Genomic DNA, 21,494 nt, shown 5'->3' on the forward strand with positions numbered 1-21,494 from the left:
TCCCTACCAGGAAATCCTTCTGCCCTTTGTTTTCCAGAAGAGTGGGAGGCCCAGGGTGTTGGGAGTGGGAGGTGGACAGGAAATTTAGTGGGGGCCTTAAACTGGGAGTCAGAAGTCATATTGGAACACAGGTTTTAGTTGCAGCTGATTTGCTGTGTGCATGAGAACAGGACATATATCTCTCTGGGCCTCAATTTCATCATCCATCAAATGAGGCCTAATAATTTGGCCCAGGGCTAAGTTTTAAAAGTACAGGATAAGGGTAAAGAGTGGTAGCGTTCTGAATGGGCAGCTTTCCAGCAGGTGCTCCTGGGCCCCCAGACTGGCATGCGTGTGGACCCTGCGCGGCCGTCTTGTGCTCCAGCGCTCTAGGAAGCCCTCGATCTGTCGCACTGCCTGAACCCTGTCCTGATAGATCCAGACTTTTCAAATAACTGTTCTCTCTCTTTTTAAATACCCATTTCTTTGCAAATTATAAAAGTAAAAATAAAAATCACTCTTGATCCAAACACTGGAAAATCCCCCCTGTTAATATTTTTATCTTTATTCTTTATGTCTTTTTTTTTTTCTCTGAATATATTATTTTGTTTCCGGTGGGTTTTAAGGTATAGATTTGACGCACAGAAAGCACTGTCCTAGCATAGTGGTGCCGGCCAGACTCCAGGTGTTTGCCAGGATGTGCCAGGCAGCCAGCCTCAGGCCCAGGGAGGCGGCAGGAACTGGGCCCCGGGTCCCATGGGCTGTGGCTATAAGGGCCTGCTGAGACTTGGCATATGGACTGTAGGAAGACTGAACATTCCTCCCTGAACTGCAGGGAGTAGAGAAAATAATAATACAGCATCACCTGTGCTGCCCTCGATTACATACCAACTGCATGCCTGCAAGGTGGCAGAAGGGCTTCCCTTTTTATACCCTGACATTCACAGTTTTCAGCAAATAGTTATTGAGTGCTGACTGCCACGTTCCAGGTGCTCTTCTGGACTCTGAGCACTTGGGCCGAGAACAAGACAGGTAAGATTTCTATCCTCATGGAACTTAAGTTGCGTTAGGAAAAAATAACAGAGTAAGAATATATGAATGATGTGTGTCTGGTTCCGTGAGGGAAGCTGAAGCAGCGCCAGAGGCCAGGGGTTCTGGGGAGGAGCAGGGTGGAGCTGTTATAGTCCGGGTGAGAGGGGAAGGAACGATCCAGGCAGACGTCTGGGGGGAGGCAAGTCAGGCAGCCGACAGCAAAGGCTCAGCTTGCGGAGTAACTGCAGGAAGGCTGGTGTGTGTGTAGCACAGAAATCAAAGTTGGAGACGTGGCATGAAGTCAGATCTTGCAAGATCTTCAGTGTCCTGATGAGGACTATGGTTTTATTCTTGTGGAGCCAGTAGAGGGTTGAGAGCAGAGAGTGACATGATCCAAATGACACTTTAGCTTCTGTAAGGAGAGTGCTTATCCAGTTTATTACTGTTCATTGAGATCTGAGATCAACTCACCTGCCCGAGCGCCAGTGAAGGATGGAGCTGAGATCTACCTGTCTGACCCCACGGAACTGTGTGCCTCTCACTGTGCCATGAGATCACGCAGACTGACTTCCAACCCCTCACATTCTCCTAGTCTCCTGGGTTCCCTGAACATCACTAGAACACCCTGCCAGGCAGGCTTCAGGACTTACCAGAAGGGGAGGTCCTCACCACCATGGCAGTAGTGGCCCCAGCTGCCAGACAGTGTTGTCTTGTGCTCTCACTGTCCCTAGGAGTGTTCATGTAGTACGTACCTACAGCCCCTGCTCAGTCTGGTCTGTGAAGCCAGCCAGGGGGCAGAGCCAGAGGCTGGGCAGGGCCACGAGGTTATGAGCAAAGAGGTTGATCTCTGGGGTCAGACAAATGGAGGTTCCATTCCGATTCTGCTGCTTGCTGACTCTGTGATAGGACCTTAGAAATGTCATCTCTCCCAGCCTGGCGTTGCCAGCCTACAAACTGAAGATGATGGTACTGACTTTGTAGGGTTGTTGTGAGGAATAGGATTTACATCAGATAATCATTGCAGAGCTCCGGAACAGTGAATCGGACATGACAGATGTAGGGTAGCGAGCAGCTCTTATAGTCAACCTTAATATTTCTACAATATTGGTTCAGCCCTTAAAATTATTTCACAATTACTCATTTGGTTCTCTAATGACTTTGTAAGTTCAGTCATCATTATCCCCGTCTTACAGAGGAAGGGCATACTCAATTAGAAGCAGTTGACATTTTTACAGAAAGTCACACAGCAAGAAAGTGGCAGAAAAGGGACTTGACTTGGGGTTTTCTGGTTCTCAAGACCTGGTCAAAGTTAGAAGGAAGGCCCCTGGCAGGGATGAACCCAAAAGTCAGCTTTCTGGACTCATTTCTTCCCTCGCGTGCACACCACAGGCAGGCGCCACCACCGGCTTGTTCGAAATGCCTCACTCTGGGGCTTTCAAATGAGATGGCGGCAATCCTGACGATGTCTGTAAACAGGATCTAGGGCACTCAAGTGTGAATGATGCCACTCGGCAGGCGTGGTCGAGACCAGGGCAGGCTAGTGTGTCTACCTTCCGGGTTTGAAATGGGTCAAGTCACAGAACGCTGCGCTGTCCTCGGTACACTTGGGGGGAACAAAAGAGCCCCTCCTCTGTCTTCAGTGGGGTGCCATCTTCACCAATCAGTCATCCTGGAGGTCCCTGCACTGCTAAAGGACCATGGCACTCTGACTATTGTCAGCATCCATTTGGGGGCTTCCAAGAAATGCATATTCTCAGGCCCCCTCCCACCTACTGTCTCTGAATCTCTGGGGGTGGGCCCCAGTAAAGCACAGCTCTCCGGGTGTTTCTGATATTGGCTCAAGTTTGAGAACCGTGGCTATCGAAGAAAATGGCCCAACCTGCTTGTCTTTCTTTTTTCTTTGGAGAGGCCATGTGAGTGTCTGTGGCTGTTGTGTCTGCAGAGTTAGGTGATACCAAGTAGAGGGGAAAGCACAGGCTTTGCAGCCAGATAAACCTGAGCTCAAACCCCTGCCTTGAACCTTGCTAGCTGGTAACTTTGGCAAGTCATGTTACCTCCCCGCTCCTCAGTCTCCTCTTCTGTAGGATAGGGATAATACTGCCTTTCTTGCATAGCCTATTTTGGAGATTTGAGATAAATGGATATCACATGCCTAGCTCAGTGCCTGAGACAGAAGCAGTCTTCATCAGCGAGAGTTGGGATTGGATTCACACAACGGCCAGGTATTCTGGTTTGTATCGAGAATGCTCCCTCCGGATGCTCTCTGCCAGGCAGACCCCTTGCACATGTGGCTTGCACCCAGACCCATCGCCTGGAAACTGCCCCGCTGGTCTCATGCACAGCTGCACCAGACAGCTGCTGTGTGTGTTTCTCTACTATCCCCCTTCATCGATGCATGACTCATTGCTTCATTCATGTCTCCATGTGTGCGTAGAAACCTAGGCAAGCAGCCATACCTAGGGACATTGCAGGACAACCTCATTGAGATGGACATTCTCAGCGCCTCCCGCCATGATGGGGCTTACAGTGACGGGTAGGTGACATCCCCATGCTCTTACTCTCCTCGTGTGCTCTCCCTGCGGCTCCTGCACTTGCATGCGGACCCTGAGACCTTTCCCTGGGATCTCCCGGGGAAGTGATGATGCCATGTTGCATGCCCATTCCCAAGTCCACGTTCAAATTGCAAGAGTTTGTCCTTGGAATACCCAGTCCCCCAGCATATTAACAGCAGTCTTGTTAATATGCAGCTCTCGGCATCTCATTGGCTGCCTCTGCCATTTTGAAAGCCATCTCAAGTAGCATATTTTATGCAGCACAGGCCTTGTGTTATTTGTATTCTGGCCCTGAGTATGAATTCTGCAGCCTGAGGCACCTTGCATAGCGGGGTGTGAGATTACCCCAAAGATTTATTTACCCTTGACCCTGAGACTTGGGAGATGCGGTGCAACCAATGCACCCCGCTGCCTGGGCTGGGTACAAGTCCTCTCACGGCCATGGTTAAAGCCAAGCTATGGAGGAGTTCCTCGCACCTAGTTTAGCCACAACCATGTGCTTTGGCCGTGTCCACACTGCCTTGAGACTGTGGCTAGGCCATCTGTCCTCCCACAGAGCTTCTACCGGGCGCTTGGAAGGCAGCAGGCTGGCTTCTGAGCTGAGTGCTTCGAAGGCATTGGCTGCCGTTGGCTGTGTCACAGCCACTATGGGACTCTTGACAACAGCAGAACTTAGTGGTGGTTTCTTGGTTCTCACATTTCCAGAGCCCCCTTTCAAAAGAATGGTATTCCATTTTCTCACCAAGATGTACTAGCAAAATAGGTATTGCAGAGAGAAGAAAAAAATATAGATTTCATTACCTCTAGGGGACAGAACAAGATTTTAGACACTTTCCAAGTTACTGCAGTAATTTTGGAGAACAATTAGTTTATTCCCCAACAAACAGCATTTCTAGCCCCATCCCTTCCCAGGAAAAGGATCTCAACACCCAGCCTTCTGTTGAGTAGGTAACACAGTCTGCCTTGGCTTGGGTGGTTTTCCTCTTGGGTAGGGGCTGTCCCATCCGTGTTCCGTGGAAGCGTGTCTTCGTGTGCTCTGTTTTGTGGTCTGGTACATGATTTTCCTTCTTCCAGTCCCTCCGTCTTCTCTGTGGTGACTCTCTCTCTAGGTCCTCTGCATGCCTCTTCTCCTGCTGCCTCTGTCCTCCAGGTGGATCCGGGTCCCCGGGGAGCTGGCAGACCCTGATGCCCTCTGGCTTCTCTCCTCCCCAGGCACTTCCTCTTCAAGCCCGGAGGCACCTCCCCGCTCTTCTGCACCACGTCGCCAGGGTACCCTCTGACGTCCAGCACGGTGTACTCCCCTCCACCCCGGCCCCTGCCTCGCAGCACCTTTGCCCGGCCAGCCTTCAACCTCAAGAAGCCCTCCAAGTACTGTAACTGGAAGTGCGCAGCCCTGAGCGCCATCGTCATCTCAGCCACGCTCGTCATCCTGCTGGCGTACTTTGTGGGTAAGTGCCTCCCTCACCCCAGTGTCCCTTGTCTCCCCATTGGCCCAGAGAGCAGTGGCCAAGACACCTGTGGACACAGAAGGCACCTTGCCAGCATGGCAGTCAGAGCACACGAGGGGGCCCAGCGGCTCTGGTGCTCCGGGCTGGCCTACACCCCCAAAATGTTAAGGTCTGCTCCTCAGGGCCCTCTTCACTTCCTCTCTGAACGTATCCCAGGAAGTGAACTTAGCACTTCCTCTTCCATGAGTTAGAAACCTGACACTAGGCATCAGCACTCATTGAGACTGGTGTTTAAGGTGGTGATCTGTGAAGTGTCATAAACTGGTGTCACTACAAATGAAATAAGGTGGAGACCGGGACAGCAGGCAGGTTTCTCCTGTGGGTGCCGTATAGCTATAGTGAAGAGCAGGAAGGAGGTGGGGAGCCCTGGATGGGAGGAAAATGCCCAAAGTTTAGACTGTCCTGACCTCAAGCCAGAAAAGCATGTCTGAAGGGGAGGATCTGGCAAAGCGGTTTGAGGGCACTGTGGCCCAGAATTAAACTCCCAGGGTACAGGATTAACAGTGAGCCGTTAGAACTGGCTGAGGGTCACGCAGAGACCCCAAGCAGCACTGATGGGCCTCCTACCTGGCCCCAGGGCACATCTGTGATGTAAGACTCTCCTGCTGGCCCATTGCCTTACTACCTCAGGCTGCCTCCCAGCATGCGCTCTTTTGATATATTTCCAACACAGTCTGGCTTCCTGCTCCAGACCCCTCTCTTTGGTCTGCTCCCAGGGAAGATATTAATCTGGAGAGATGCACGGGCATCGTGGAAAGCCTACTGCCTTTACGTAAATCAGTCTCTTAGTAAAAAGATCCAACAGGGTTGGCTTCAGCCTGTGTCTTTTTCAACCTTCACATTTGATAATTCCAAGATTTAAGGTAGGTCAGGCCAGTTTAACAAGGCCTTGAACCCATGCTAAGGAATTCTGAGATAATTTTGTCAGCAAAAGGGATTTGTTCAGTAGAAGCCCAATGTGTAGAAATGAACTAGCTGGCCAGAGGAAGACAGAGTGCCGCCCGTTTGAAAAAGGCTTCTGTAACAAGGGGAAGCACTTGGGGTTAACCAGGGGCTGTGTGGAGAGGTAGTAAGTGCTGTCACTAGGAATGACCCATAGATCACAGGCCCCGCTAGCTCAGGATGTGCAGAAGGGGTTCGAGGGTAGATGGGGATTTGGCTAATACGAGCTGTGAAGTCATTTCCCTCTCAAGATTCTTGAATTCCATAATAACGATCAGGAGGACGATAGTCCTATAAACAAGGCAGTCTCCTTAAACATCTTGAGCTATAAAAGGCCTCCTTTTGTATGCCAGGTCTCTCCCCTTGTAAAGATTGACTTAGGGAATTTCATGACTTAGAGAAACATGTTGGCATGCATGTTTCATCTCTTCTGTATGATGGATTAGCTATTGCTGCTTAGAAATCTGTGTTGAGAAGGATCCTGAGGCTATGTTCAGACCCAGTGGAAAAGCGTCTTTGTGATTGATTCATAATATCTGTCATGGTCACAGGAGTAGAGAATATAGTGAAGACATACCAGGTATTTGCCATCCCTGCTATGGGTCACTGGGTAAAGGGAACAACCGGGCTGGGAGAGGTCAATGCCCAACCAGGCTGTGTGAGAGGTTACATGGTTGATAGTCTTAAATGGGTTGCAGGTGAGAGCTGTGAGGTTCCAAGCACCATCACCCAGCATGGAAGTGTCTTCCTGGCCCCACCAATACTGTGTCCTCACCAACCACTAGGACAACTCTTACCTTTGACTGACATTGTCAGTTTCCTCAATGAGTAGACTTCTGAACAAGTCAAGTAGTTTGCCACATATAGACTTGTTTTACATTGAAGTCTTAAGGTTTATACTGTGCAGCCTCGTTCAGGGAGAAAGAATAAATCTTTGTATGATGAAAATAAGCTCTCTTGTTTCCATCCTATGGGCTTCCTCTTTTCCCATTTAATAAAAATATGTATTCAGTCATTAGCTATCTAAAGATAGGAACTACTATTGGGGGTAGTGAGCTCCTTGTCATAGGAAGAGTACAAATAGAGCTTGATGACAACTGGAGCAGATTCAAAAACTGACTGAGGGTTTTTACTGGATGGTTGTTACTTTTCCTTCCAACTTTGATAGTCTTTGACTCTGTGATTCTGTGATTTTTATTTTTCATTCAACAAACCATACAGGGTACCTGCTTTGAGCCAAGGCATAGTCTGAGTGCTAGGGTTGAAGGTATGGTCCTTACCCTTGAAGTGTTCTTAGCTTAGAAAAGGAAACAGCTAGGTTGATAGTGATTGAGGCAACTCAGGGGCTGTGGGAATATCTAGCCTACCTCCAGGAGGACTTGGGGAGGCTTCCTGGGAAAGGTGATATTTTAGCTGAATCTTTATGTCAGAGTTAGCCATAAAGAGACATGCAGAGAGGGTATTTTAACCTGAGGGAAATTTCAGACTTGAAAGAGAACAATTGATGGCAAAGACATTTTCTGTGTTTGAAGCATTTGAGGGGTGTTGGAGTTCCTGCAGGAGACGTTGATCAGATAATGAAGGTCACGCTGGGGGACCTTACTGGGCAGGCAGTGGGGAACCATTGTAGAATTTTAAGCAGTGGCAGGACAGTCAGATTTTGTTTTAGAAAAATAAGGGTGGAGGAAGGAAGGGCAGGCCCTATTGCAATAAATGAGTCAGGAGAAGCTGAGGGCTTCAGCTAAGACAGGGACAATGTCAGCAGAAAGGATGGGTAGATCTGAGGCCAATTTACTAGAATTTGCATCTCAAATTATGAGTGCTCAGTCCAATGGTAATGTATTCTTGACAGGAATAAATACATCTTTCTGATAAAACTCTGTGTAGAAAGGTTAAGACTGGACTCTTGATTCCATATCCAAGAACCAGGTCAGAGAGGCACAGCTGGGGTTTTCTCACCATTACAAGGAGACTCAGCACAAGTGCAGCCTGAGCTCCACTCCCAGCTCTGATAGCTGGACATTCTTGCCCTTAGGCAGCTTCTCTTTCTTTTCTTTTCTTTTTTTTTTTAAGTGAGAGAAGGGAAGATAGTGAAACAGGCTCCCACACACTCCCGGAATGACAGGTATCCACCTGGCAACCCTATCTGGGGCCTGATGCTCAAATCTACTGAGCTATTTTTAGCACCTGAGGCTGACACTCAGACCAACCCAGCTATCCTCAGTGCCTGGGGCCAATGCTCAAACCAGTCAAACCACTGGCTGCAAGAGGGGAAGAGAGAGAGAAGGGGGAGAGGGAAGGAAAGATAAGCAGATGGTCACTTCTCATGTGTGCCCTGATCGGGAATCAAACTTGAAATGTCCGCATGCTCATCCAGAAAATAGGCAGGACCCATTACCCCAGAAAAATGCTTGTGAGGCTGGGGTGAGCTAATGCAGACGAATGCATCATGGGTGTACAAGGTTCCCCAGCTTTGCTCCAGGCTGGGGGCCACCTTGGGGCTGATCTCCAGCTGCTGGGAGGTGGGAGGTGGGTGGCTTGTTGCCTAGCCACAATCGGAGGCTGCGATGACTAACCTGTAAGGAACGATCAATTATTAAAAATCAAATTAATTGTCTCAGCTGAGCATAAATATCCTTCACAAAGACTCTTTTTTCCAGCAGGCCAACCAATCTAATCAACAGGCAAAAGCACAGATATTTAATTAGATTTTTGATGAAAAATTGTGTTTAATTTCAAGTATAATCAATTATTAATTACTGTAATGAGTGAGTCTGACTGGGTTTACTAATTAACTCATTTAAAAATTATGAATAACCTTTCATTTGTAATTATTTTCTATGTCCTAGCAAGTTCTAGATAAGAATTGCACCCCCTCACCGGCAGAGGGGGAGGAGGAAGCAGGGTGGGAAAGACCTTCCTGTCTGTCTGCCCAGGGCGGCCATATCCAGGATGGAAACCTGACAGGCCCCTTTGACCTTCAGTGTCTTAGCGGGGAAGTTTCTTGGGAAACAAGTCAACAATGACCTTTTATTTGCAGAGACGTTTGTAATTAGACTCCCAGGAAGTTAGAGAAGCAGAAGCCAGTACTTAGCACCCACAAAGATGACGGGGCCCGGGGCCTTGCCAGGGGCCCACTCCCCTACCTTGCCAGCTGGCTGATCTGGCCTGGGGAGAATCAGGACCCTCCAGAGCCTGGGGGACCTCTTCAGGGAGAAGATGTGCGTGTTTCTCTGTCTAAAGGACGCCATTCAGAGAAGCAGCCACTGACGGTGAGCACCATTCCCTCAACGAAGGTGTCCATGTACTGTTTAGTCTCCCTTTCAATACTTTGCCTCTTCTTTTCTAAGGAAAAGAAATCTGTTTACAGGAGAAGATGGAGAGAGAATGATATCCAGGGAGCATTAGTCATAAGTCAAACCATGAAGCTTGTGCAGTCGTGGCAATAACGCTTTATTTTACATAATTTGTTTAAAAAAAACAAACAGGCAATGTGGTATAGAGTAGTAAAAATAGCAGGGATCATTTTTTATTATTAAGAAGAGCAGTTAGCTTTGATTATGTGCTACCCATGTGCCCTTCTCTGTTCTAAGCACTTTGCTTGTGTTTTCTCATTGAAATTTTCCATCAGCTCTAGGAGTTACTATTCCCAATTTACAGATGAGGACATGGAGACCCAGTGAGCTTAAATAACTCCCCTACTGTCATGTGGTAAATGACAGGACTGTAATCCAATCAGCTTTAGGAACTAAGGCTCTTGAGCTAATGCTTTTAAAATATTTCCTGTTTTGAACTCACAATCTTAAGCTTTATGCTATCTTAATTTATTATTTTGAATTTTTATTATGTGCCTAGCATTGGACCAAACCCATTACATATATCATCTCTCTGAACACTCATAAGAATTCTGTGACACAGGTATTATTTCTCTATTTTCCAGAAGAGGAAGCTAAAGCTCAGAGAAGTTGTTGGGCAGATAAAATATATTATGCTCACTTTGTTAAAGATGGCGCTGCCCCATGGAACCCCATCGCCCAAGGATATTAATGTGTGTTGGGGGCAGGCTGTGGGCAGGCAGGATTCTTGTAGCCTGGGGCTTGGTTTTAGGACTAAGCCTTTTCCACCCTTTTTGATGTGGGGTGGTGCAATCCCATCATGCCCCAGATAAGTGACTTTGTATTAGAGCAGAGGTCCCCAAACTATGGCCTGCGGGCCACATGCGGCCCCCTGAGGCCATTTATCCAGCCCTCACAGCACTTCCGGAAGGGGCACCTCTTTCATTGGTGGTCAGTGAGAGGAGCATAGTTCCCATTGAAATACTGGTCAGTTTGTTGATTTAAATTTACTTGTTCTTTATTTTAAATATTGTATTTGTTCCTGTTTTGTTTTTTACTTTAAAATAAGATATGTGTATGTGCATAGGGATTTGTTCATAGTTTTTTTTTTATAGTCCGGCCCTCCAACAGTCTGAGGGACAGTGAACTGGCCCCCTGTGTAAAAAGTTTGGGGACCCTTGTATTAGAGACTTCCCTATTTTGTATATTGGATTAAAGGTTTTGATTTCTTTTTTTTTTTTTTTTTTTTTTGGGTATTTTTCTGAAGCTGGAAACGGGGAGAGACAGTCAGACAGACTCCCACATGCGCCCGACCGGGATCCACCCGGCACGGCCACCAGGGGGCGACGCTCTGCCCACCAGGGGGCGATGCTCTGCCCCTCCGGGGCATTGCTCTGTCACAACCAGAGCCACTATAGCGCCTGGGGCAGAGGCCAAGGAGCCATCCCCAGCGCCCGGGCCATCTTTGCTCCAATGGAGCCTCGCTGCGGGAGGGGAAGAGAGAGACAGAGAGAAAGGAGAGGGGGAGGGGTGGAGAAGCAGATAGGCGCTTCTCCTGTGTGCCCTGGCCGGGAATCGAACCCAGGACTTCTGCACGCCAGGCCGACGCTCTACCACTGAGCCAACCGGCCAGGGCTAAGGTTTTGATTTCTGTACTATAAAGTGAGGCAGACCTGGAACTTGCTCTCTCTCTCTCTCTCTCTCTCTTCCTGAGATTAGCATTAGAAAGGAGAGCAGAGAAAGGCCATGTGGAGGAAGCCAGGAGAAGCAGCCAAGATGGTGGAGTGCTGAGTGAGAAGCCAGTTAGTGCAGAGTTTGTGCAGGAAGAAGGAAGGAGATGGGGAACAGAGGTAAATAACTCTGGTGAGCTAGAAACCTTTGATTCTAGGAAACTCAGATAAGTCAGTAGCTTTGTGAGCACTGAATGAGTGGGTTTTGGAACCCAGTGTGTGTTTTTACTTGCCCGCCGGGTACAAGCTAGGATTTAAGATGATGGCCCACCAGTTCTTGGCTCCATTGTTTCATTACCGACTGTCCGAATCCAATGCGAACCTGCATGGGCCAGGCGGCTGTGATGGTGGCTGTGGATGCTGGCTTCACAGAAGTTAACAACTTGCCAGGACCACCATACCAATAAACGACAGAAGGATTTCAAAAGCCATTCTTTTAGCCGCTACGCTGTAGATTCTGGGCTTGAACAGACTATAATCAAAAGGACACACTTCAGGCCCTGGCTCTATCACTCGCTGACTGTAAATTTGAGCACATTACTTCTCTGAACTTCAGTTTCCACTTTCTCCATGGTTCTCATAATGGGCGTGACCGGAATAATCAGCCCACTTTACTGGAGAGGAAACTTAAAGTGGCCTCGTGGTTGAGAGCCTGGGTTCTGAGATTAGACTCAGCTGCTTACAAGCTCTGTGACCTTAGGCAAGTTGAGGTAACCTCCCTCAGCCTCAGTTTACACATCTGGGAAATGAAGATAGTAAGAGTGGATACTTCCCAGAGATATTCCGGTAAGATACTTTGCATTAAGTAATTAGCCCACTGCCTGGCACAGAGTTAGCATTCAATAAAAGTTAGATACAATTATTATTAATAGCATTATTATTATTAATAGTGTTATAGTAGTACTATTAGCATCACATGGAAAAGAGTATGAATAAGTCTTGAGCAAGAACTTGGACCAGTCGTGTCTCCCTGCAGCGCCCACGGGCTTGCCAGCCTGCGTTAGTCACAAGGGCGGCTGACAGGACAACCAGGGGGATCTGTCAGAAAGCATTTGTAGGGATGTCTCGCTGTTCCAGGGAGGCAGCTGCAAGAAGAATCATTACCCAAAAAGCACCTCACGTCATTTCTTTAACTGGGACAGAAGTTGATTTTTGCTTCACTGACAGTTGCCTCTACCCAGATACACTGACAGCTCCCCTTGCATTCTGCATCTCTGTGTAAAAAGCAGCCACCGCGTGCTGCAGAAGAGCTGCGGGTTAATGTCTTGAGGACTCTTCATGTGCCTGTCTTTCCAGACAGGCCTTTGGATGGGGAGACCAAAAAAAAAGGCTTATTAATAATACAAAAACCAGGAATAGCTTTACACACAAAATGGAGACATGAGATTACCCTCTGATGCTGTTTCCTCTACCACAGGCCCGGGTCCACCCTGCGGGGCAGGGTGGCACTCCCCGTGATTTCTCTAAGGCAGCGCAGTGCTCTGGTCGGAGAAGACATGCTTCGGAGGCTGGCAGTTCGGTGGAGGCCTCAGCTCTGCACTCACCAGCTGTGTAGCCCTTTGAGTCTCGGTTTCCCCGTCAGCAAAGTGGGAAGAATAGTAGTACTTTCATGAGGCTGTTGTACCTCATGAAGAGATTAGGTGAGGTGATGTTGAAAAAAAGCACAGGTCACTTAACAAAAAAGGTGTCCCTTGCCGGTGGCCTTGGAAGGCTGTTACCCCTCTTGGAGCTCAGTATCTCAACCCAGGGTGTGGTGGGAGTAGAGGATCCTGCTCGGTCCTTCCTGGCCTACACTGTCCTGTAGCGGACTGAACCAGGACATTCGGGTAGAGTTCTGCGAACTCTGCATAACTACAGTGCAGCATTTCTACATGCTCAAGAGCAATGAGGACTTCTTTTTTTTTTTTTTTTTTTTTTAATTAGGTTGTATTTTTCACCTCCACCAGCAGCTGATTGTGGATTGAAAAAAAAAAAAATGAAATCAGAACCCTTGCTTGAAGTGGTGATCATTTAATTTATAACTGAAAATGTTGCTCAGCCTAATTGCTGCTTTTCAACAGACAGTTATTAGAGAGTGTTGCTTGTTGGAATATGATTACAGTTTCTGGTCTAGAAGAGCCTGGGCCACCCAGTTTGATTGAGGTAGACTTGGGCAGTAAGTGTGACTTGCATAGACTTGTGCAGGCTCTCTCAAGATCTCTGACACTTCACCAGGCAAACTGGACTTCAGTATGGCAGCAATCCAGTTAAGAAGGGATATTAGGGCCTCCGTTCTCTTCAGGGTGGTGTTGCTTCCTCTCTGCTCTCCTAACGTCATATTCTTTTTTTGTGTGTGTGTATTTTTCTGAAGCTGGAAACGGGGAGAGACAGTCAGACAGACTCCCGCATGCGCCTGACCGGGATCCACCCGGCACGCCCACCAGGGGCGACGCTCTGCCCACCAGGGGGCGATGCTCTGCCCCTCCGGGGCGTCGCTCTGCCGCGACCAGAGCCACTCTAGTGCCTGGGGCAGAGGCCAAGGAGCCATCCCCAGCGCCCAGGCCATCCTTGCTCCAATGGAGCCTTGGCTGCGGGAGGGGGAGAAACAGAGAGGAAGGGGGGGTGAAGAAGCAAATGGGCGCTTCTCCTATGTGCCCTGGCCAGGAATCAAACCCGGGTCCCCCGCACGCCAGGCCGACGCTCTACCGCTGAGCCAACAGGCCAGGGCCCTAACGTCATATTCTCTACTGCGTATTCAGTTCCTTATACAGAGCCTGGCGCAAACCAGATGTGTTCGGTAAGACTTGGTTGAATGAACGACCTTGCAAGACAGTTAAACCCACCGAGGCTTTTCTAGACGGAACAGTATGGACAGAAACAGGGCGGCAGAAACGTACATTTTAGGCCCCAGAGCTCAGGTTACAAATGAAATGGATGTGCGATGACCAGAGAGGATGGGAAATAGAGACCAGGAGGACTGTACCCTCCTCCTCACCCCTGTTATCCCCATCTGGTTCCGCTCTTGCAGTATCAGGATCTCAGATGCCGTTGGCTTTGTAAGCACAGGCCTGTTGCACTTTGGGCCTGGGTGTTATTAGTGAGGAACAAGCTCATTTTCTCTCCTTTCTGTTCAACTTCACATCATGCCTTTTGGATAGAAGCCATAGATTCAGCTTTATAGCCCAAAGAATGGGAAATGGAGATGATTGAACTTGATCTTTTAGGAGGAAGAAAAAGTGATAAAGATACAGGATCCTGTATTAAAACCTTCTCTCCAAGATTGATTCCTTCATGCTTCTCTGTGGGAATTGCTAATAGCAAGATATATATAGATTGTTCTCTTCATAACAGACCCCAGACAAATATCCTCCAACCCGTAAAAGGAGGCCCTGAGGAGACCAACAAGGCCCTCCACAACTGTCTGCAATACCATGTGGAGGAGGGGGCAGACTTGCTCCGCCGGGCTGCCCAGGGCAGAACCAGGACCACAGGGTAAAGTGGCAGGAAGGCAGACTCGGAGTCTGTGGGAGAGCACTGCTCTAACAAGAGAGCCACCCGCATGGAGTGGGCTTCTTGTGTCTGCAATGAGGAGCAAGGGTCACATGTCCAGACTCTATAGACGGGTGGATCTTGTCTGTATTGTCCTTCTGCCATTACTAACTGTGCCACCTGGGCAAAGACTTAACCTCCTTAGGATGCCTTTAGTCATCTGAATAAAATGAGAATAAACAAACAAACAAAAGACTAGCCAAATGGTTAAATCATTCCACATGTTTTGGTTCAGCAGGAAAGATAAATCTCCCTCTTGCGGACCTTACTCTTTCCCCATCCTGCGATCTCCTCCCATTGGTGGAATCCAGCCAGGAGCCGGAGCCCAAGGGAACCCATTGATCGAGGCCCCAGAGGCCCAGCTCCCAGGGCATAGAGCAGGGCAGAGCAGGGCAGTGTGGATCTGGAGAGCAAGTGGAGAACATCAGTAACCCTGCTCTTCCTCACACCTTTCCCTAGCAGCGTTAGGGCTCTGATTGTAATCCTAGGGACCTAAGACTGGGATTGAGACTCAAACCCATACTCAGGCATGTCTCCCTTACCTGTACACCCACTCAGCCACCAGGTCCTGACCGCTTGTGTTTAAGTCGGAGTTACTGAGATTCAACTTACATGCCGAAAGGAACACTTTTTAGGTGTACCTTTCAATGAATTCTGACAGAGCTGCATGAACATCACCACAATCAAAGCACAGAGCATGTGCATTACCCTACAAAGCTCCTTGATGCCCCTTTGTGGTCGGTCCTCTGTTCTCCTTCTGGGCCTCTGGAGCCCGTTCATCTGTTCTCGTCTCGGGAGTTTTAGGTACTATTTTTGAAAGATGTGGTAAAGAAGTGATTTGTTTACTGGATTCAAACTCAGGTGTTACCTACAATAACATTCAAACTCTAAGATTTCAAGGTGTCATTAAGGAAATTTTCTAACAGAATTCAGAATTCAAGATGCCAGGGCAAAAAACTGAAACTTTCTAGGGTTTTCTCTGTGGTGTACCTGACCTTGAAGGTCAGCCGAAAGCCCACATGTGGTCAGCATGAATTCATGGGTTTCTGTCCTGTCTTTCTCATGGACCATTTTTTCATGCGAACAGTTTCAAGAATTGACACAATTCTCATTCTTGACAAGATTAATAGCTCTACCATGTTTGTGCCATTATTCCCATTGTATTCCTGCTGTTTCCAACTGTTTGCTATTATAAATAGTACTCAATGAACATATCTGTATCTTCTGCCCTGTTTTCTTCTTTCAGTTATTTTGAGGAGGGTGTTCCCCAGAGCAGTACTCCTGAATCACAAGGTGTAGACTGGTTGAAGTTTGTGTTACTTACCACTAGGGGGTCCTCAGAAGGATGGGACTAAATGACAGGGCCCCCAGCCACATGTCTGCTTCCCCCACAGCCCTACCAGTGTTGGGCTTCGTATGTCACCTTGGGTCCACTGGCTCAGTGGGCGGCAGGGCAGAGGAGTTTACAAGTGGCCCTGAGACCCAGAGAAGCTAAAGGACCTTTGTTTCTGCACTGCTCCCCTTTCTCCCAGTCATTTCCTTTTCAAGAGCTTAGTTCACATATCACTTCCTCAGTGTAATTTCTCTGACCCCTCACACTCAGCCGGGAACCCAGTTATACGCTCTACCAGGACTCAGAGTACTCCCCACAATGCAGCTGGCTGACTGATTGTCATGGAGCAGTAAGAGCCACGAGGGCGGAAACGGTTTCCATCTTACTCAGCGTTGTAGCCACAGCTTCGTGTATCGGGGCCTGTCGTGCAGGTAGCATGTGTTCAGCAAGTTTGTTGAAGGAGGGAAAAGAGGGAAGGATGTCAGGACTAGAACCTAACAGACGTTGCAAGGCACGAAATAGAGGGAGATAAAAAGTTAAGCACAGAGGCTCAAGTTCTTACAGGGAGCAGAGATGATGTGAGAGGGAAAAATGACTACTGGAAACTCAGATGAGGGAAAGCCAGAGGGGGCTGTCAAATACAGTCTGTGTGGCACACAGACCAGGCTGGGACCCCTATCTGTTCTTCATGACTGCAACTTTAAGCAAGAGCCTTTCCCTCTCTGAGCCTGTTTCCTCCTCTGTGAATGCAGATAATAGGCTGTTTGGGGGATGCAATAACAATCAGGCACCTACCTACTTCTTACTAGTAAGAACCACTACTCAGTGAAATCTGTTTTCCCCTCCCCCAGGAAAATAAGGTGTGTTGAGTTCGAGGGCCAAGCCCTCCCGAGTTTGGAAAGGTCTCAAAAAGAAACAAACAAACAAACAAACAAAGAACCCAAATTTACTAGTATCCTCATTTTTTATACAACAGCAGCAGCTGCAGAGACAGCACACCCTCCGGGTCTCAGAGGCCGTTGGCTTGCGGGCGGTTTCAGTGCCCCCGAAGAGGCAGCATAGCCATGGTTGGTCGGGAAGGAGTCCCCAACCATGGGTCTGAGGCGCTCCTTCCACACCTTCACCCAAGAACTGTGGAAAACGAATTGATTTTACGTCCTTGGAAAGGTCTTTAGCATCCTTGGAAAGGATTTGTCCCTAAGTCCTTGTTTTTATTCTAGACTAATTACTGTGAAAAAAGTAATTTAATTGCATGTAGGTGCAGAAAAAAAGCAAGAACGTTCTCCCGTGACTGTTGCAAATCCCTAGCTTGTGGAGAGAGGGTCGGTCCAGGCAGGGCATTGCCCGGGGCTGCAGGCCTGGGGCAGAGGAGGGGAAGCACAGTGACTGCTCTTCATGGCACGGAAAAGAGAGGGAAGGAAGGGAGGAAGGAAGAGGCAGGAGAGGAGGAAAGAGGGCTGCAAAAAACAGTATTTTTTTGTACGCCTGACAATAAAACAGCAGAAGCACAACTCGGCAGCTCCATGCTTTAAAGGTGGCCACGCAGTCTGGTGACAGAAGCCCAGACTGGGCAGAGTGAGACCTACATTGCAGCCCCAGCTCACACCGCTCTTTTCATTGCTCTGAGCCTCAGTTTCCTCACTGGTAGAATGTCAGTATCTAGGAGCGGTGCTGAGCATTAAGTGAGGGTATATCTGCCGAGGATCCAGTCTGTAGGTGGCCCACGGTGGCTGCCAGTAAATGCAGTTCTCACCCTTCAGGCTGCTGGATCACCCAGAGATCTTAAACCCTTTCAGATCCAGGGCTAAGGGCCCTCCCCAGACAGAGGGCTTTCAGGGATGAAGTATAGGAAGCTTCCCCAGCTCAGGTTGGAAATGGCATGGAACATCGACTGAGCCATCAGCCCGTTGCACCCCAGCAAAGCTGGGTAAGCAGGCATCACTGCTCTGAGTCATCCATGGTTTCATGGAGAACCGGATGTGAGTTGCTGATGGCAGTTGATAAAAACATGTTATTGGAGTTTGAATCTTGTCCCTGTTTCTTTTTTCCTTTCTTTCTTTTTTTTTTTTTTTTTCAGGGGTGAGGGAAGAAAAGCCCAAAGGAGAGAACAATTTATTCTAACCAGAAAGATCAGATAACATTCCCCAAGGCATTGATCCTCGTAAATCAAGTAAGATATTGAAAGAGAAGCCAGGTCTGTAAGCTAGAACAACCTAAACAAAGGCAGAGGATCTAGATAGAAATGCTGGCTTATTTTGGCCCCTGAGTCGGAAGACTGTGCATTAAAATGTCCGTTTATGCATTTGACCTGCCTGCAGACCTCCGTGTCTATTTTACTGAAGGCCCTTAAATAAAACGGCAGACACCACAGTGACTGCAGGACGACACTGCTGTCTTCCCCCTTGGAGGACAGGCTCCACTAAGCCAATGCATAATAAATACCTCGCCTTCGGTGGGAGGCCTTTCAAACCCATCAGTCCTCTCCTGTGCACTGTGTAGAATTATTAACTGCCCTTCCTTGTCCTGCCAGCCCCAGATGTGTAAGCTGAGGCCCACTGCAGTTAAATACCTTGTTCAGCTAGGAGGAGTGGGAAGTAATAGAGCTGGGCCTAGAAACCAGATCTTCTGATTCCAAGTCCTGTGTTCCTTTTATGGACCATGCGGCCTCTCGGAACTGACAACTGTTGTCTTGTACTGCTGTGCTTCATACGTGAAGCTCACAGCAAACAAGGTTGATTTCCATCCTGTTTGGGTCTTTGCCCTGCCCCTGCTCCCAGCTCTTCTCCCACTACCTAACCTTATGTGACAGAGAAGGAAGCTCACGTGTACTGAGAGCTTCCCATGTGCCAGGCACATGCTGAAGGTTACTGTGTATTCTGTCATTTAATCTTCTCAACAGTCCTATTCATCCAACAGATGTTTGTTAAGTACCAGCCATGTGCTAGGTACCATACCATGTGTATTTCCCCCTTATAGATGAGAAACTGAGGCATGAAGAGGTGAAGTCATTTGTCCAAAGCCACTTCACTAGTGACTGGAAGAACCAGGACATGCTGCCCCCACCAGCCCTCTTCCCTCTGTGCCCTGCGATTCCCATCACTGGGGTGGGGCTGGACCGGTTCACCTGATCTGAACTGCTGAGGGCGCAAGGAGCTCCTGACTGCAGAGGGAAACGTGTATTTTATTTTATTTTTTTATGAAAGAGAAATGAACGTCCAGCTGCCCTTGCCACTGTGCCGGGATTGCCGGGCACTGAGCCGGGATTGCTAGGCAGCTGTGGCATTGAGTGGGGCCATGGTCTTTACCCACAAAGCTTCAGGATTAGAGAGGAAAGGAGGCTCAAATGACATCAGGGACCTTGAAGCACAAGGCTGATTGAGCGCCAGCACCTCGTGTTACCTGAATCCTCTGTTCCCCCAGCTTCATCTGGCGTGAGTAGATTGTCACTGGTCTAACATTTCATTTTGGAAAAAGCCCTTCCTGCTGTGGTATGGCAGGCAGCTAGATTTATCCTGCCTTTGAGCCTGAAGTTAGATTTTGTTCATAGCCTCCAGTGGGGAAAGAAAAAGTGCCAGTGTCATTAATTGTACTGTGGCATCCATTTCATCACGTTGTCCTAAATTCTAGCACTCAGGTCCTCTGAGGAATTCTGTAGCAAGATCCACTCCTTGGGCTCCCGTGTGTGTGTCTATTTGTATGTGAGCACACGTGATTCATGCTATGCATATAGAAAGGCTATCTGAGGGGAGATGGAGTGGAGGGTAGCAAAGATTAAATGAGAATTTTAGGAAAAGTAGCATTTTTCTTTTTTCTTTACCTAAAAACTCTTGTTTTGCAACTGGTTTTTTTGTCTCCTAACTTTTTTGTAGTATATTAAGTTTGTTTAAATAGTACTGTTCATACACCTAATTGTGTAGATTTGGGGCTGTGTTGGACATTTCATATAGAAGTCTTTGCATTAGTCTATGTATTAAACTTTGGGTGTTCTTTCTTCTATTCATTAACTTTTAAGAAATGTAATAATATTGCCTTCTATTTTCAATATACTTCATAATTTGTAAAGAACTTTCATTAAGTTTAATCTTTATAAGAACCTGGGAGATGGTTTTGTATTATATTTTCATTTCTACAGATGAAAAAGCTGGAGGTCAGAGTGGTTAAGTGACTTCCCTGCTGATGTATAGCCAGTAAGGGCCAGCAGCTGGTTCTCTCTGTAGACCTGTTCTGCTCTGTACAGAGATGAACAACAGAGCCAGCAAGGGCCAGGAAGCATGCGTCTGAGCCGTGTGTGGTGGAGGTGCTGAAATAATGGTCAGAGCCCAGGGCTGGGAAGGGAGAGCTGAGGTCATTCTTGGCTGTTGTAATGGTGGAAATCCTCATAGAAGAGGTGGAATTTGGTAGGCCTTGAGGATGAGAGAATGTTTTTTAAAAATACAAAAGGTCATGGCCATTCCACAAAGAGGTGTTGCATTAGCAAAAGCCTGGAGGCTGGATAGACAGCTGTATTCAAGGGACAGGAGAATAACACACAGTCTGAGGCTCCTGAGCAGGGAGGAGTGATGAGGAATGTCAGAGACTCTGCTCAGCAAGCATTTAGGGTACTCTTTGAAGACTGTTTCTGTTATGAAGAGATATTACCTCAAGTTTTGATCTTCAGGAAAATATCGCCAACAAAATTTGAACAGTAAGGAAGGTCCATATAACAACAAGATTTGCATTTGCCTCATCCTCTTTTTTTGTCTTTTTTACACTTTTACATCTAAGCAGAAAGTCAGCTTGTATAGTGGTTAGGGACAGGATCAGGGCAGTCTGGATTGGACTCAGACCTGAATTTGCTTTCTGCCTCTTATTAAATGTATGTTTGTGGGCAAGTTGTTGAGCCTTTTTGAGCCTTAGTTTCCCTTATCTTGCTAATGAGGGTAATAATAGTACCTACCTCGTTGCACTTTGTGAGGATTTGATAGGCATTTATAAAGCACATAGCACAGTGCTTGCTTGGCACAATAATGGCTTTCAATCTATGACAGTGTTGTTTTTTTGTTTATTTGGGTTTTTTTTTTTTATTGATTTGATAGAGAGAGCAAGGGAGAAGGAGAGAAGTATCAACTTGCCATTTCACTTAGTTCTATTTAGTTGTGTACTCACTGATTGCTCCTTGTACGTACCCTAAGGGATCGAACCTGTGACCTTGCCACTCTGGAATGATGTTTTATACACTAAGCCACCTGGCCAGGGCTACAGTGGCTATTATTAACATGATCATCAACATCATCATGGTACCTGGAACTCTGTGCTGCCTTAAACTTACTAACTGAAGGAACTACACCAAACCAAGGGTCTGTGGCTGTCAGAGAAGGAGAACTCACATTTGCTGAGAGCCTTGCTCTGTGCACGGACAAGGGCAGGGAAGCAGGAAAAGGTAGCGTGATCTGGAAGAGCTGGAAAACCTCCATGGGGCAGAAGACTGATAAGCTATGACATCACACACTCTGCTCTATGAGATTTTAAGATGCTCTTTGGCCTGACCAGGTGGTGGCACAGTGGATAGAGCATCA

At 47.8% G+C, this 21,494-nt stretch overlaps 1 protein-coding gene across 2 annotated transcripts in view; it reads left to right on the forward strand.

The window, feature by feature from the left end:
- TENM4 (teneurin transmembrane protein 4) overlaps positions 1-21,494 on the forward strand; it is an 813,415-nt gene that overhangs the window by 566,895 nt on the left and 225,026 nt on the right. For both annotated transcript variants that reach the window (XM_066249328.1, XM_066249320.1), the window contains 2 exons: positions 3,446-3,544; positions 4,776-5,011. In XM_066249328.1, coding sequence (XP_066105425.1) covers positions 3,446-3,544; positions 4,776-5,011 — 335 coding nt within the window. The remainder of the gene's footprint in view (positions 1-3,445; positions 3,545-4,775; positions 5,012-21,494) is intronic.

The sequence above is a fragment of the Saccopteryx bilineata genome, chromosome 1, assembly GCF_036850765.1.
Source record: "Saccopteryx bilineata isolate mSacBil1 chromosome 1, mSacBil1_pri_phased_curated, whole genome shotgun sequence".
Classification (NCBI taxonomy): Eukaryota; Metazoa; Chordata; class Mammalia; order Chiroptera; family Emballonuridae; genus Saccopteryx; species Saccopteryx bilineata.